The sequence below is a fragment of the Antechinus flavipes genome, chromosome 6 (assembly GCF_016432865.1).
Source record: "Antechinus flavipes isolate AdamAnt ecotype Samford, QLD, Australia chromosome 6, AdamAnt_v2, whole genome shotgun sequence".
Taxonomy (NCBI): domain Eukaryota; kingdom Metazoa; phylum Chordata; class Mammalia; order Dasyuromorphia; family Dasyuridae; genus Antechinus; species Antechinus flavipes.
In genome coordinates, this window is record NC_067403.1 from 96095957 (window position 1) to 96109544 (window position 13588).

Genomic DNA, 13588 nt, shown 5'->3' on the forward strand with positions numbered 1-13588 from the left:
GTGATCGATACATATACATATGGCATACATAGGTAGTACATGATTCATACAAATGCACAATACACACATGTATATATATAGGTGTGGTATACATGTACATACAAACATGCTCACACCCACCCATATTACAGACATGTATTATACATAGGTTTGAAACACACACATATACACTCCCATATATAAACACATGACATTTATGATATGTGATATATACATGTACACATGTAGACAGTACATGTATCAACAATGCTATACATATGTACACACAGATAGTATGTATATGTATACACACATACATATAAGTTTATACAGCACAGATATAGATAGATAGATAGATAGATAGATATAAATTGCCTAAATGTGGAATACTTGAATAGAAGAAATTTGATAGTCCAACTAGCAGTTGGAAGGAGAAGAAAAGACTTTATGGAGAAGATCCTTTAAGAAACAGCGTGGATTAGGATGGATTAGAACAGTAGGAGACTTCAGGTAGGAGACTGTTAGGAAGCTGTTGCAATAATGTAGGTGAGAGATTATGAAGGTCTGAACCAAGAAGAAACTAGGTGAGTGAAAAAAACAGTTTAAGTGCTAGAAAAACTATGGAGGGAGAAATGGTAAGAATTAGCAACTGACTGGATTTTTGGGGCAATGGAAAGAGAAGAGTGGGGGATGATACTGAAGTGACAAATGTGGAAGAAAGGCGGTTTGGGAGAGGGTATGCTTTGGAATGGGATGGGGAGAAGAGAATGAGTTCTACTTTAGGCCTGTTGAGTTTGAGATGTCTCCAGAGCATCCACTTTGAAATGGCCAGTGAGCAATTGGTGGTTCAGATTGAAGCTCAGGGAATAAATGGGCTAGATATAAATATCTTTATCACTTGCATAGAGATGAAAGTCAAATCGATGGGAGCTGATGAGACCATTGAGAGAGATGGAGAGGGAGAGAGAAGACCTAGGTCAAAGCCATGGGCATCTGTAGTAGGGTGATGATTTGAGTTTTGAAACACCAAAGGAGATTGAAGAGTTATCCCAAAGAGTTATCCCAAAGGTGGAAGAATGTTGTGGGAGTAATGTCACAAAAATCTAGAAAGGAAAGAGTAAATGGGAGAAGAACCATATCAGATGTAGCACATAGCTTGAAAAGGATGTGGACTGAGAAAAAACCATGAAATTTGTCACTTAAGAGATCTTTGATAAATTTGGAAAGAACAGATTCAGATGAGTGATAAGGATGGAAAGAGTTTGAAAGGATCCAGATTGGATGGACATAGTGATTTTTTTTCAGTTTTTATTATTATTATTATAGCTTTTTATTGAGAAAACATATGCATGGGTAATTTTTCAACATTGACCCTTGTAAACACTTCTGTTCCAACTTTTCCCCTCCTTCCCTCCAGTTTTTTTTTTTTTTTGAAAGAAAGGGAGGAAACAGATCAGATTACATCTTGAGAGAATAGTAGAATTTAATGAGTTTTTAAGGATGGGGAGACTTGAATATGTTTGAAGTCATCAAGGAAAGAACTAGTGAGGAAGAGGTTGAAAATTTGAACAGGCATGTGATAGTTAATGAGTCAATATATAGGAAAAGATGGGGGTAGGGAAGGGTAGACTCAAATGTACATATAGACTAATTGGCTGGCATTCATAAAAATGTATGATAAATGAAAAATATATGAAAGCTAACATTTATATAGTGCCTTGAGCTTTGCCAAGGTTTTATTACGATGGTGTTATATGATACTATTTCATTTATAACAAACCCATGATGTAGGAATTACAAACATTATTATCCCCATTTTACAGATGAGCAAGCTGAGAATCAAAGCGTTTGTGAGTTGCTGGAGGTCAAATGGCTGTGATTCAAACTTAGATCTTACCCATACTCAAGTCCAATACTCTTTCCCCAACACTCATTTAGATTCTGAGTGATGTAAGGAACAAGGGCTTTGATTTTACAGCAAAGGTTTGGGGTCAGCTCTTTCAAAACCTTCAGCACCCTCTTTCACTTTTATTCAGTTCGATGATTCAGATTTGTGGTATTTTGGGGTTAAATATGTAGGAACTTTATTGAACCATTGAGTGTCATATCACTACATAATTTTCACAGGGTCATTGTGAATATATTTCCCCAGTCAAATAATTCATTCCTCTCTTGTTTTATAAACAGCCAAAATTTGCTTTGTGATGTCACTATTGTGGCTGATGACATGGAAATTTCAGCACATCGAGTCGTCCTGGCAGCTTGCAGCCCTTATTTCCACGCCATGTTTACAGGTAGGAAATGTTTCCTTTACTCTTCTTCCAGCACATGCACATTAGTTTGTGCTCTCATCTTGTTAGCTAGTTTAACAAACTGCCTCCTGAAAGCCACTTTTATCTGCCCATTTAGTTTTTTGACTTTGTCTCATAACTGTGATTTGTTTCATTCAATTGCTGAAGCAAGGGCAGACATTCAGTTAGAAAAATAAGAAAGCTGGATGGTTTATTCCACAGACAGAGCTTTATAACCTAGATAACTGTTAGAAGAGAAAGATATGGATAAGTTGGATAGTATGTAGATGAGGGCAAGCAACAAACTTGAGGGCTCCAGATCCAAGAATTGAACGAAAGAGTTGGGGATGTTTAATCTAATGAAGAAAAGGCTCAGGGAGAGCACGGTGACTCTCTTGAATTGCTTGAATTCGAAGTTGGGTCATGTGGAAGAGGGTAGAAATTATTCTTTGGCCCCAGAGAGTAAAACTAGCCATGGATGGGAGAGTTAAAGGGACAAATTTGGACTAAAAACACTTAATTCAAGAATTGTAGTTGGGCTGTGGTAACAAAGTGGGGTTTTTTAAATCCCTTGGTTGAAACCTCTCTATAAATTGTAGGTAGAACAAATTCTAAAACTGTCAGATTGAATTTTGAGCTCTGCTTTCCCACACCTTGCCACAAAATATATTTAGCTACATTCAAAGTTACACTGGTCAATGTTTTACAACTGGCTCTCTAGGGAGAGAAAAATATGCCTACAACGCACACTTTTAAGTTTATCTATAATATTAATATTTTCTCCATCACTTTCTCAAGCCAAGACAGTCAATAAATCAAGCCAAGATTAGTAAAATTTTCTCCATTTTCTCTTAAGCTTCGACAGAATAATAAGTCATACCCTGATTTGTAGCATTGGTTGAATCCCAACATATAGATATAGAGTTATACAACAGTTAAGAGTTAGCTTTTGAGAGTTGGTTGAGGCTGGTTGATCATGAAGTATTGGAAAAACTTTTAAACTTGCTATTTTTATGGTCAACAATATAGATGTTCTATTTGTTTATTCTTGGCCTTCTTTGTGGTGTCCTGTCTGAAATGGTTTTTTTCTATCCTGTTTATCCTGTTTTGTTTCCAATGCATATTCCTAAATCTTCTGGTAAAATTTCCAGGTGGCTCTCTGGTTTAAGGCGATGATAAGGGAGATTTAGGCTGGGGTGGGATAGGGTCATGTGCAGGAGGAGAACGAGGAAGAAGTAATAGTAATGGTAGTAATATAATTAGAAGGGTGATTTTGTCAACATATATGCCATTATTTTCTTTTCTGCTAGTCTTAAAAATTTTAAAATAATTTTCTTTGTAAATTTTAATTTCCAGATTCTCTTCCCCCCTCTCACCCACAAAGAGGCAAACAGTGTCAGTGATACATGTGAAATCATGCAAAACATATTTCCATATTAGATATATCACACAAAAAAGCAAAAAAAAATTGTGAGCAAAGTATACTTCAGTTTGTACACAGAATTTATCAATTCTTCTCCCTGGAAGTAGATAGCGTTTTTTTGTCATGAGTCCTCAATCCTTCATTTTAACCCTTTATGTGATTTTCAGTTCCAAGTGTTTCTTTTGTACATAGCATCTTGTTGGATTCTGGTTTCCAATCCATTCTACTTTCTACTTCTATTCTATGGGTTAGCTCATCCTTTTCATATACAATTGTACATTTTCCTCCAATCTCATTTTTCTCTTTATACTTCTCTTTCTCTTTCTCTCTCTCTCTCCTCTCTCTCTCTCTCTCTCTCTCTCTCTCTCTTTTTCTTCCTTAGAAGTCTATCTTACTTCCAAATTGTTTTCTTCCCTAATCTGCCCTCCCTTTTATTCTCACCCCCATGCCATATCTCTTATTCTTTTCTTTTATCTCCTTATTGTATAAAATAGATTTCTATACCCAGCTGAATGTATAATGGAATATGGAAAATAGATTGAGGAGAGACAATTTAAGAATTACTGAACTACCTGAAAGCCAAGATTAAAAAAAGTCTAGACATCATATTTCAAGAAATTATCAAGGAAAATTGCCCCACTATCTTAGATGTAGAGGATAAAACAGAAATTGAAAGGATCCACTGGTTATTTACTGAAGGATATACAAAAATGAAAACTCCAAGCAATATCAAAGTCAAATTCCAGAACTCCCAGGTCAAAGAAAAAATATTGTAAGCAGCCAGAAAGAAACAATCTAACTATCATAGTGCCAGAGTCAGGATCACAGAAAAGTTAAAAGCTTCTAAATTAAAGAAGCAGACAATTTAGAGTATGATATTTCAGAGGGCAAAGGAAGTAAAATTAAAATCAAGAATAACCTGTCCAGCCAAACAGAATATAATTCTTCAGAGGGAAAATTGATATTTAATGAAATAAAAGACTTTCAAGCATTCCTAATGAAAAGACCAAAGCTGAACAGAAAATTTGACATTCAAACACAATTCTCAAGAGAAGCATAAAAAGGTGAATATGAAAGATTAATCATAAGGGATTAAACAGAGTTAAAGTTAAAATTTTCTTTCCTATATGAGAAGAAAGGTGATACATATAACTCTTAAGAACTTGATCATTATTAAAGCAGTTATAAGGAATCTGCATAGAGAGAGAGCATAGCTATGAAATCAATTATGTTGGGATGATCTCCAAAAAAGAATATAAGGTTGAGAAAAGGGGATGCCCTGGGACTGTGAGAGGTCGAATGGGCCAGTTTTCCCACGTAAAAAAAGACCCCTAAGGAAAGATTTTAAAGTAGAGAGGGAAAGGGTGGGGCAGGGTGGTGATGGTGTTGGGCAATGCTTGAAGCTCACTATCATCAGAATTGGTTCAAAGAGGGAAGTTGTCAGTTCTCTTTTCATAATTTTCTTCCCTTACTCTCATTTCTTTTCTTAATATTTCCTTTCCCACATTTATCTTCTTTAATCTTCCAGGAATTCTTGTTAGCTTTGGGTCCAATTAGTATTTTTTTTTTTTTTTGAGATTTTCCTGATAGTTATTTTCACCTTAGTGACTTCTGTTTGTCTTGTTTTTTCTTGATACTATAGTAACTTTTTATGGTCAAATCTTTTTTTTGTTGTTGTTGTTCTTTGCTTAATTTTCCAGCTTGTTTTTTCACTTTGAATTTTATGTTAAAGTTGAGCTCTGCTCATCTTAGGATAGGAAAGCACCATCCCAAGTTTCAATTTTTTTTTTTTTTTTTTGCTGTTTCTTTAGAGCTAGTTCTTGGGGTCTGTAAGTTTTCAATGTTTCTATAGTGTTGTGATAAATGGAGAGAGGTGGTCACTGCCCTCTTGGTCTGTACTTTAATCTTTATCCAGGAAGAACTCCGTTTCTCTGCAGCTGTAAGCACTCATACTCTTTGGGGTTCTGGAACTGTGACCAGGGCTTCTGCACCCTGGTGACTAACCCCCTAGCATTCTTCTTGCTCCTAGAACTGTGACCTAGAACTGCATGTGAGCCATAGAATTAACAGTTGGGTTCCCCTGTAATCTTTTGATTAGTCATCTCTGCTGCTTCTATTGCTGTTGCTATTGTAACTACCTATAGGATCCACTAGTGATATTGTGCCATACTTTGGGCCAGTGCTCACCCTAATGTTACAGACTTCTTCTGTAGACTTCCCAAGTCGTCTTAGACTGGAAAAATATCTCTGACTTGTCCATTCCAAAATTTGATTTGAAGTATTATTTTAAAGTTGTCTGGAAGAGAATGTTAGGAGAATCAGCTGGGTCCCAGCTTGTCCCCTGCCATTTTTGACTCCTTTTCTTTATCTTGCTTAGAAGCCCAGTTCAGCCTTTCCATTGTATGCATAAGGTATATATCTTTAGATGTATCTGCAATGTCAAATACAGTAGGTATTTAAAGTCCACTTGCTACTTGGAAAAAAAATTAAATGATTTAAAGCACTCCTTTAAATCTGACATTGATTTGGAATTGTAAGGATTAGGATTATATAGCAGTTCATATGCATTGTCTCATTTGATACAATAATCCTATGAAATAGGTATCATTTTGCTCTCTTAAAAATCTTTAATTTTTTTCAGTGAACAAAAATCTGTTTTTCCCTACCACTTCCTTTTCCTACATTGAAAATATAAAAACTAAAACAAGACCCTTGTAACAGATTCATAGTCAAGCAAAACAAATTCTTATATTGGCCAAGTCCAAAAATATGTATATGTCCTTTTGCATTCTAAATCCCATCAACTCTGTGTCAGGCAAACTTCATCTCTGGTCCTCTGAATTGTGGTTGATTGATATGTTGTTCAGAATTCTTCTGTCTTTTTAAGTTGTTTATCTTTATAATATTACTGTTATTGCAGAGCTCACTTCATTCAGTCAATTAATACTGTATTCCCCATGAAAGGAAGGTTGTCCCTTTCATCACTTCTTACATTACTGTGTTCAATTGCATTCATAGACCATAATTTGTTTAACCATTCTTCAGTTGATGGGTACCATCTTGTTTTCAGTACAAAAAGAATTTCTACAAATATTTTTGTATAGATCTTTCTTTGATCACTTTGGTGAAGAGACCTAGTAGTGGTTCATTGGGCCCAAGTTTAATGTCTTTAGACATTAAATGTTCCACAAGAGCTGGACTATTTCACAGTTACACCAACAGTTCTTGAATATTGGAGTACCACTAACTATCTTGTAGACTTCAAAGTTCTGGGTTTCAGTTTCCTTATCTGTAAAATATGAGACTATGTATAATTATAATACAGATGACCTTTCTGGTTTAAATCTATAATTCTAAGAAATTTTTTCAGAAAGTCCCAAGAAGAGTAATGGGACAAGATTTCTAAAAAGAGATTGAACTTTATAAGTTTGTTAAGAATTGAGACTAGAATAAGAAATAAGAATTCCAAATATTAGCTTTCCCCTTAATTGTAAACACTCCCCCACTGAATTTTTACTTTATTATGGATTGGGGAAGAAGGAGATAAAATTGGACATAACCCTGGACAGTAAATGAAAAATAGTAATGGGGGAGAGGGGAACCAAAAAACAGCCACCTTTTGAATTAATTGAAAGTCAGATTTCCAAAGCCACCTGGAACATTCTTATGATGTCTAAAATTTGTGCTTACTAAGCTATGAAAATAGTAGCTTATTTATATTTTAATAGTAATAATGATTAAAACTATGATAATGTGTAGGGAGATGATACAAAAGACCTTTAAAGCAACAGTTTTAAGATAAATTAAAAAAATGAATCATTTATTTGCTTATCAGGAAATGTATTTAAGCTAAAATCTTCAGCTTTATGTATTTTCAACTCTTTCTGTTGAATACAACTGAAAATAGATTTCAGAATTGTAGACTTTTTGAGTTAGAAGGAATTGTACAAAACAATAGGAATTGAGTGATGTGAAGCTGTAAAGACCAAGCTTGATCCCCAGGAAAAAAAAAACAACATATTTTTATCCTGATCTTTTTTCAGCCTGTAGAAAGTTACATATGACATTAGGTTTTTTCCAATATGTTGATCAGTTTTGCTATATATTGTTCCTCTTACTCTTCCCCTTCCCCTTTTCTTCTCCCCTTTCTTCTCTTTCTCCCTTCCTTCTCCCTCTCCCTATCTTCCCTCTTTGCCCCATCTTTCCCACTTTTTCCTTCTCCCTCTCCTCATCGATGTTCTATGAAATCTCTTTCTGAGCTAAATCCTGTGATACAACTATAAAATGAAAAGTGAGGACAATTCCAAAGTTTTAGATGGCTTTTGAAATCTGACTTTCTATTAATTCAAAAGGTAACTATTTTTTGGTTCCCCCTGGCTATTGCTATTTCTCATTTATTGTCTAGGATTATGCCCAATTTTATCTTCTTCCTCCCCAATCCTTAATAAAGTAAAAATTCAGTGGCAGAATGTTTCTAATTACAGGGGAAAGCTAATATTTGGAATTCTTATTTCTTATCCTAGTCTTAATTCTTAAGAGCACATGATTAGGGGTTTGAATTTATTGGAGCAGCAGCTAGAGGTTTTTGAAGAGGGGAATGCTATATCAAATGATAATTAAAGAATATTGAATAGATGAAATCAGAAAATGACAGCAACAGTTCATCTCAAAATTTAGTCATAATTAAAAAATTAGTCTCCAAAATTGTGTGATGGAAGATTCTACCAGAGATGCTTTTATAAAGAGGCAATGTTGTATAATGGATTTAGAGATAGGAAACTAGGATTTTCATCCCAGGTTTTGTGTTCACTAGCCGTGTGACCTCCAGCCGGTTATTTATATTTCTGAGCTTCAAGATCCTCAGCTTACTATGGATATAATATTATTTGTAATGCCCTTCTCACAAAGCTGTGGTGAGGGTCAAATGAAATGAGTCACATATAGTACTTTAGTGAACCAGAAGTCATTATACTGATGTGATCTTTTATTACCAGTCATACATCAGTTACACATAAGCACATCTGGGGATGTCTTAAGTGTTTTATAAATGCCAATTAAAGTAGTGTTGGGAGCATAGGGTAAAGCAGCTTGTCATGGTACGTAGGGAGTAATTCTTCCATACTGTCTCTGATAAATACTGGCTATGACCTTGGATTCCTAATGTGTAGAGGCAAATCTCTTAAGATTGTTAGTTGGAGAGCAGGTCCTGCTCTGGTAGAGGGAGGTTCCTTGTTGGAAGTGCCTCGTACTAATGAAGAAATAGGTTTGGTTTTAAAAAATTAATACCCAAACCCATTAGGGCTTTTAAAACTTTTTCCACCTATGACCCCCTTTCACCCGGGAAGTTTTTATGCACCCCTAGGTATCTAGGTATATAAAATAGATATACAAATCAAACTGATAACAAATCATAATTTTATGACCTTTATATTACCTCATGAGACTCCATATGGGGTTGCAACCCCTAATTTAAGACACTTTACACTAGAGTGTGAGTGAAACCTGCCCAGTATTTGCTTAGATACAGAATTTCACACAAATCTTAGACTTTGGGGGCTACTTGTATTTTTATATCTCTACACATATATGCTTATACATACATATATGTATAAACACTTGTCATATATACACAAACACATAGTGATATATTATATATGTATATATGCATGTGCACTTATATTTACATATGCATATATTTCTACTAGGGGCACAGAAAATTGTTGATTTGAGTGTGGCTCTCACTGAAAATATCCTAATGAAAAGCACAGCTCTGAATCCTGCTCTTTGAAATAAAAGTGTTCCCCCAGCTGATGAAAAAACCTGAGTATCCAAAATTTTCCAGAGGCTCCCTTTTGAGGACTAGAGAAAGACAGCTTTTATCTAGACAAAGAGCTATTTCTGCTTGTTCCTTAATCTTCTTATTAATTTTCTCTCCCTTCTCTTTTTCCCTTCCTCTCTACCTCCCTCCCCTTTTCCCTCCTTTCCTTCCTTCCTTTTCTCCTCTCTTGCTTCTTTCCTTCCTCCCTTATTCCTTCCTCCCTCCCTCCCTCATTTGTTCTTGTTCTCTCTCTCTCTCTCTCTCTCTCTCTCTCTCTTTTTGTGTTTCTGATTCTCTGTGTAACTCTTTGTCTCTCTCCCCTTTCCATTTGCTGTTGCAAAAGACACATTAATCTCATCTTCTCTTTCCTACATATGATATTATGATACATTTTCTTTATTAACTCCCCACTCTCTTTCCCTGTAATGCATGTAGAAACATCTTTCATTTTTCTGGGAAAGTCGCAGGGTACATTTAATGCACTTAAGTTCTTAGAAGAACAGCTCTTCTCTGAGATCTTGTCAGCTAGTCTCCAAGGAGGCATGCAGTTAAATGCACATCATCATTATTGCTTCTCCCCTCCCTGAGTTTGTGTTTGGCAAAGGAATTTTGTGTAATGATGGATTCCCATAGGTCTTGCTGAGAGTTTACTGCAGCTGATGGTGCACTACATCAGAAAACAAAATGAGCTTTCAAGAAATCTTGAGGACAGCCTGACATTTTTCTAATGGGGGAGCAGGATTAAGACAACAGCAGTTATTTGTGCCCTTGTTTTTATTCCACGTGCTATGCGGTTGGGTCATCATAAATCCCAGATCTGTGATTTTCAGCCTTTTAGCTTTTGCTTAAACTTAGCATAATTTCCAGAAGTGATTTCCTGAATTAATTTCATAGATTCTCCTTTTAGTTTTCATAATTGAAATTTTCTCTCCCCAGTTTCTCACAAATCTGACCCAGTGATTATTTATTTTAATATATTATATTATAAGAATATAGAGTTGGAGTCAGAAGGAACTTTAGAGACTGCTGAGCCAAAACCTTTCCTTTGACAGATGAAGTAACAGTTCTAGAGAGATTAATTAAATCATTTGTCAAGGGTCACCCACCTAGTTGGTATCTGACGAGGCATTTGAACCCAGGTCTTCCTCTCTCCTTGCCTAGCACTCTGTCAATAGTCTCTAAACTTTTTTGATTGCATATTCCTATCATTCAGAATTTTTGAACACCCCCCTCCAGATTTATGTTTATTTATAAATTTATTCATTTCCATATGTACTAATAAGGATTTATGTTGCAAAATTTACACAAAAAAGATAAAATAAGGTGATAGATGAAATATTTGAACCTAGATTTGAATCTGTTGAGTAGGAAAGGGATAAAGTTGGATGTGCCCTTTAGGAAAGTCATTTTGGCAGCTGTGTGGAAGGAGCTTTAGGAAGGGAGAGACTGGTGGCAGGAGACCATTAGGATGCCATTGCAATAGTTGCTTGTTTTCTTTAATTCTGGACGAGGACCAAAATGACATCACTATGTTAGAGTCGAGTTACAATGTATCTGACTGTGGCTGATCCGACCAGTATGAGCTCAGATGCTCTGCCACAGGTTGGACACAAATACTCCCTGTGAATATTTGTGGCGGCTTCTGTAACTTGGTGCATCTCGGATTTCCTCTGAGCTACTTCACTTCTGCTTTGCTGATAGAGCCCAGCACCTTCTCTGGATGGGAGCGCATCATGCTGGGTGGTCCTGTGCCGTGTCTCCCATGTCATACAGTCAGTTCTAAAGTTCTTAAGAGAATGTCCTTGCATTGCTCTTTCTGACCACCTTGTGTGCACTTCCCCTGTGTGAGTTCGCCATAAAATAATATTTTTGGCAGGTGTACATTGCAGTAACGATGAGGGTCTGAATTAAGATGATGGTTGGGTGAATGAAGAGAAGGGAACAGAAGTGAGAGGAAGGGAGGAATATATATTAAAATTTGGTAGGTGAGTGAGAATCATGAGTCAAGGATGACATTGAGCTCTGAATCTGGGTAACTTGAAGGCTAGTGGTGCCTTTGACAGAAATAAAGAAGTTTGGAAAAGGTGTGGGCTTAGAGAGGCAAAAGTAATGGAAGCACAACCCATTTTTGCCTGTTTATCTAAAGCTGAAAAACAAAAAAGGGTGTGTGGGGGAGGAGGGGCCGGGCTTACTCACCAGCCATGCTCCACAGAACCCACGCTAAGGGCCGCCTTCTGCTGCCAGGAGGAGATGGGGGGGGAAGTTTGGTGGGGGGAATGCTGGAAGTGGGGAAGTTGTGTCTGCAGCTGGGAGTGTTGGGTCAGGGTTAGTCCATCAGTCAGTGGGTATTTATAAAGCACTCTCTATACACCAGGCACTGTGCTCAGTGTCAGGGATACAAAGAAAGTCCCCCTCCCCCAGAAAAAAATCCATAAAAAATTAATTCTTATTCACAAGGAGTTCATATTTTAATTAGAGAGATCATATGTGGACAACTATGTACAAACATGATATATATATATATAGAGGATACATTGGGCATAATCTCAGAGGGAAAGAAATAACATCAAAGAGAACTAATTTTAAAAAGTGAACTTCCTACAGAAGGTGGGATGTTAGTTGAGACTTTTGAAGGATGCCCGGGAAACCAGGAAATGAGAAAGAAGAGCTTGGAAAGCCAGAGGGACAGATAAGTAGCAGGGCCTTGGAGTAGTTCAGGCCTGAGATGAGTCAGGCCTGCACTGGCGGGGTTGTAATGTCAGAGAAGGGAAGGAGATGTTAAGGAGGTAAAAATGACAGGATTTGACCACTGCTTGGATGTGGAGAAGGTCAGAACAAGTAGTAGTGTGTGATGTTCATCTTGTGAATTTTCGTGGCAAGATAAATGATGGTACTTTAAAAAAAAATTATATATTTTTCCAACTACATGTAAAAACAACTTTTTACACTTTAAAAAAAAATTTGAGTTCCAATTTCCTCCCTCTTTGAGAAAGCAATTTGATATAGATTATACATGTGCAGTCACGCAAAACATATTTCCATTTAGCCTGTTGCAAAAAGAAACACAGACATCCCCCCCAAAAAAATTCAATCTGCTTTCAAGCTCCATCAGTTCATTCTCTGGAGGTGGATAGCATTTTTCAAGAATAATGGTGCTTTTGACAGTTATGTAAGTTAGAAAGAAGGTTGTGCTTTGGTCATATTAAATTTAAGATGCCTGTGGTACATCCAATTTATACATCCAGTATATCCAGTGTCTAAAAAGGCAATTGGAAATGTGAGACTGGAGGTTGGGAGAGAAGTTAGGTCTAGACAAAAAAATCTGAGAGCCATCTGTATAGAGATGGTAATTAAATGCATGGGAGCTGATGAGATCATCAAAGGAAATAGTTTAGAGGGAAAAGAGAAGAGGGCCTAGGACAGCCTTGGGGGATACCAACTGTTAGAGACCATTATCTAGATCAAGATCCAACAACCAAGACGGAGAAGGAGTCAGCAGACTGGTAGGAGGAGAAGCAGGAGAGAGCAATGTCACAAAGGCCAACCGAGAAAAGAGATCACTGTGATTGACAGTGTCAGGGGCTTCAGAAAGGTCAAGAAGCATGAAGATTGAGAAGAGACTATTAAATTCGACAAGTAAGAAGAAATTGTTTGCATTTCAGAGAGAACAGTTTTATTTGAATGATAAAGTTGGAAGTCAAAGCCAAAATGCAAAGAGAGAGAAAAGAAAGAAAGGAAGTGGAGGACCTTAGACATAAAGAGAAAGAGATTATATTCCTTCCCTTCCTCCCTTTCTCCTTTCCTCCCTCCCTTCCTTCCTTCCCCCTTCTTTCCTTCCATTCTCTCTTCCTTCTTCCCTCCCTTCCTTTTTTCATCCCTCTCTTCTTTCTTCCCTCCCTCCCTTCTTTCCTTTTTCCTTCCCTTGCACCAAATTTATTTTGGTTACTATGTCACACTGCTGACTCATATTCAGTTTGCAGTCCACTAAAATCCCTAGATTTTTCCTTTTTCAGAACTGCTGTCAAACTATACCTCCCCCATCTTGTACTTATGAATTTGATCATTTTGTGCCTAAGT

General features: G+C 36.7%; 1 protein-coding gene across 3 annotated transcripts in view; it reads left to right on the forward strand.

Moving 5' to 3' along the window:
- KLHL2 (kelch like family member 2) overlaps positions 1–13588 on the forward strand; it is a 128970-nt gene that overhangs the window by 30797 nt on the left and 84585 nt on the right. For all 3 annotated transcript variants that reach the window (XM_051963770.1, XM_051963772.1, XM_051963771.1), the window contains exon 3: positions 2167–2273. In XM_051963770.1, the coding sequence (XP_051819730.1) occupies positions 2167–2273 (107 nt within the window). The remainder of the gene's footprint in view (positions 1–2166; positions 2274–13588) is intronic.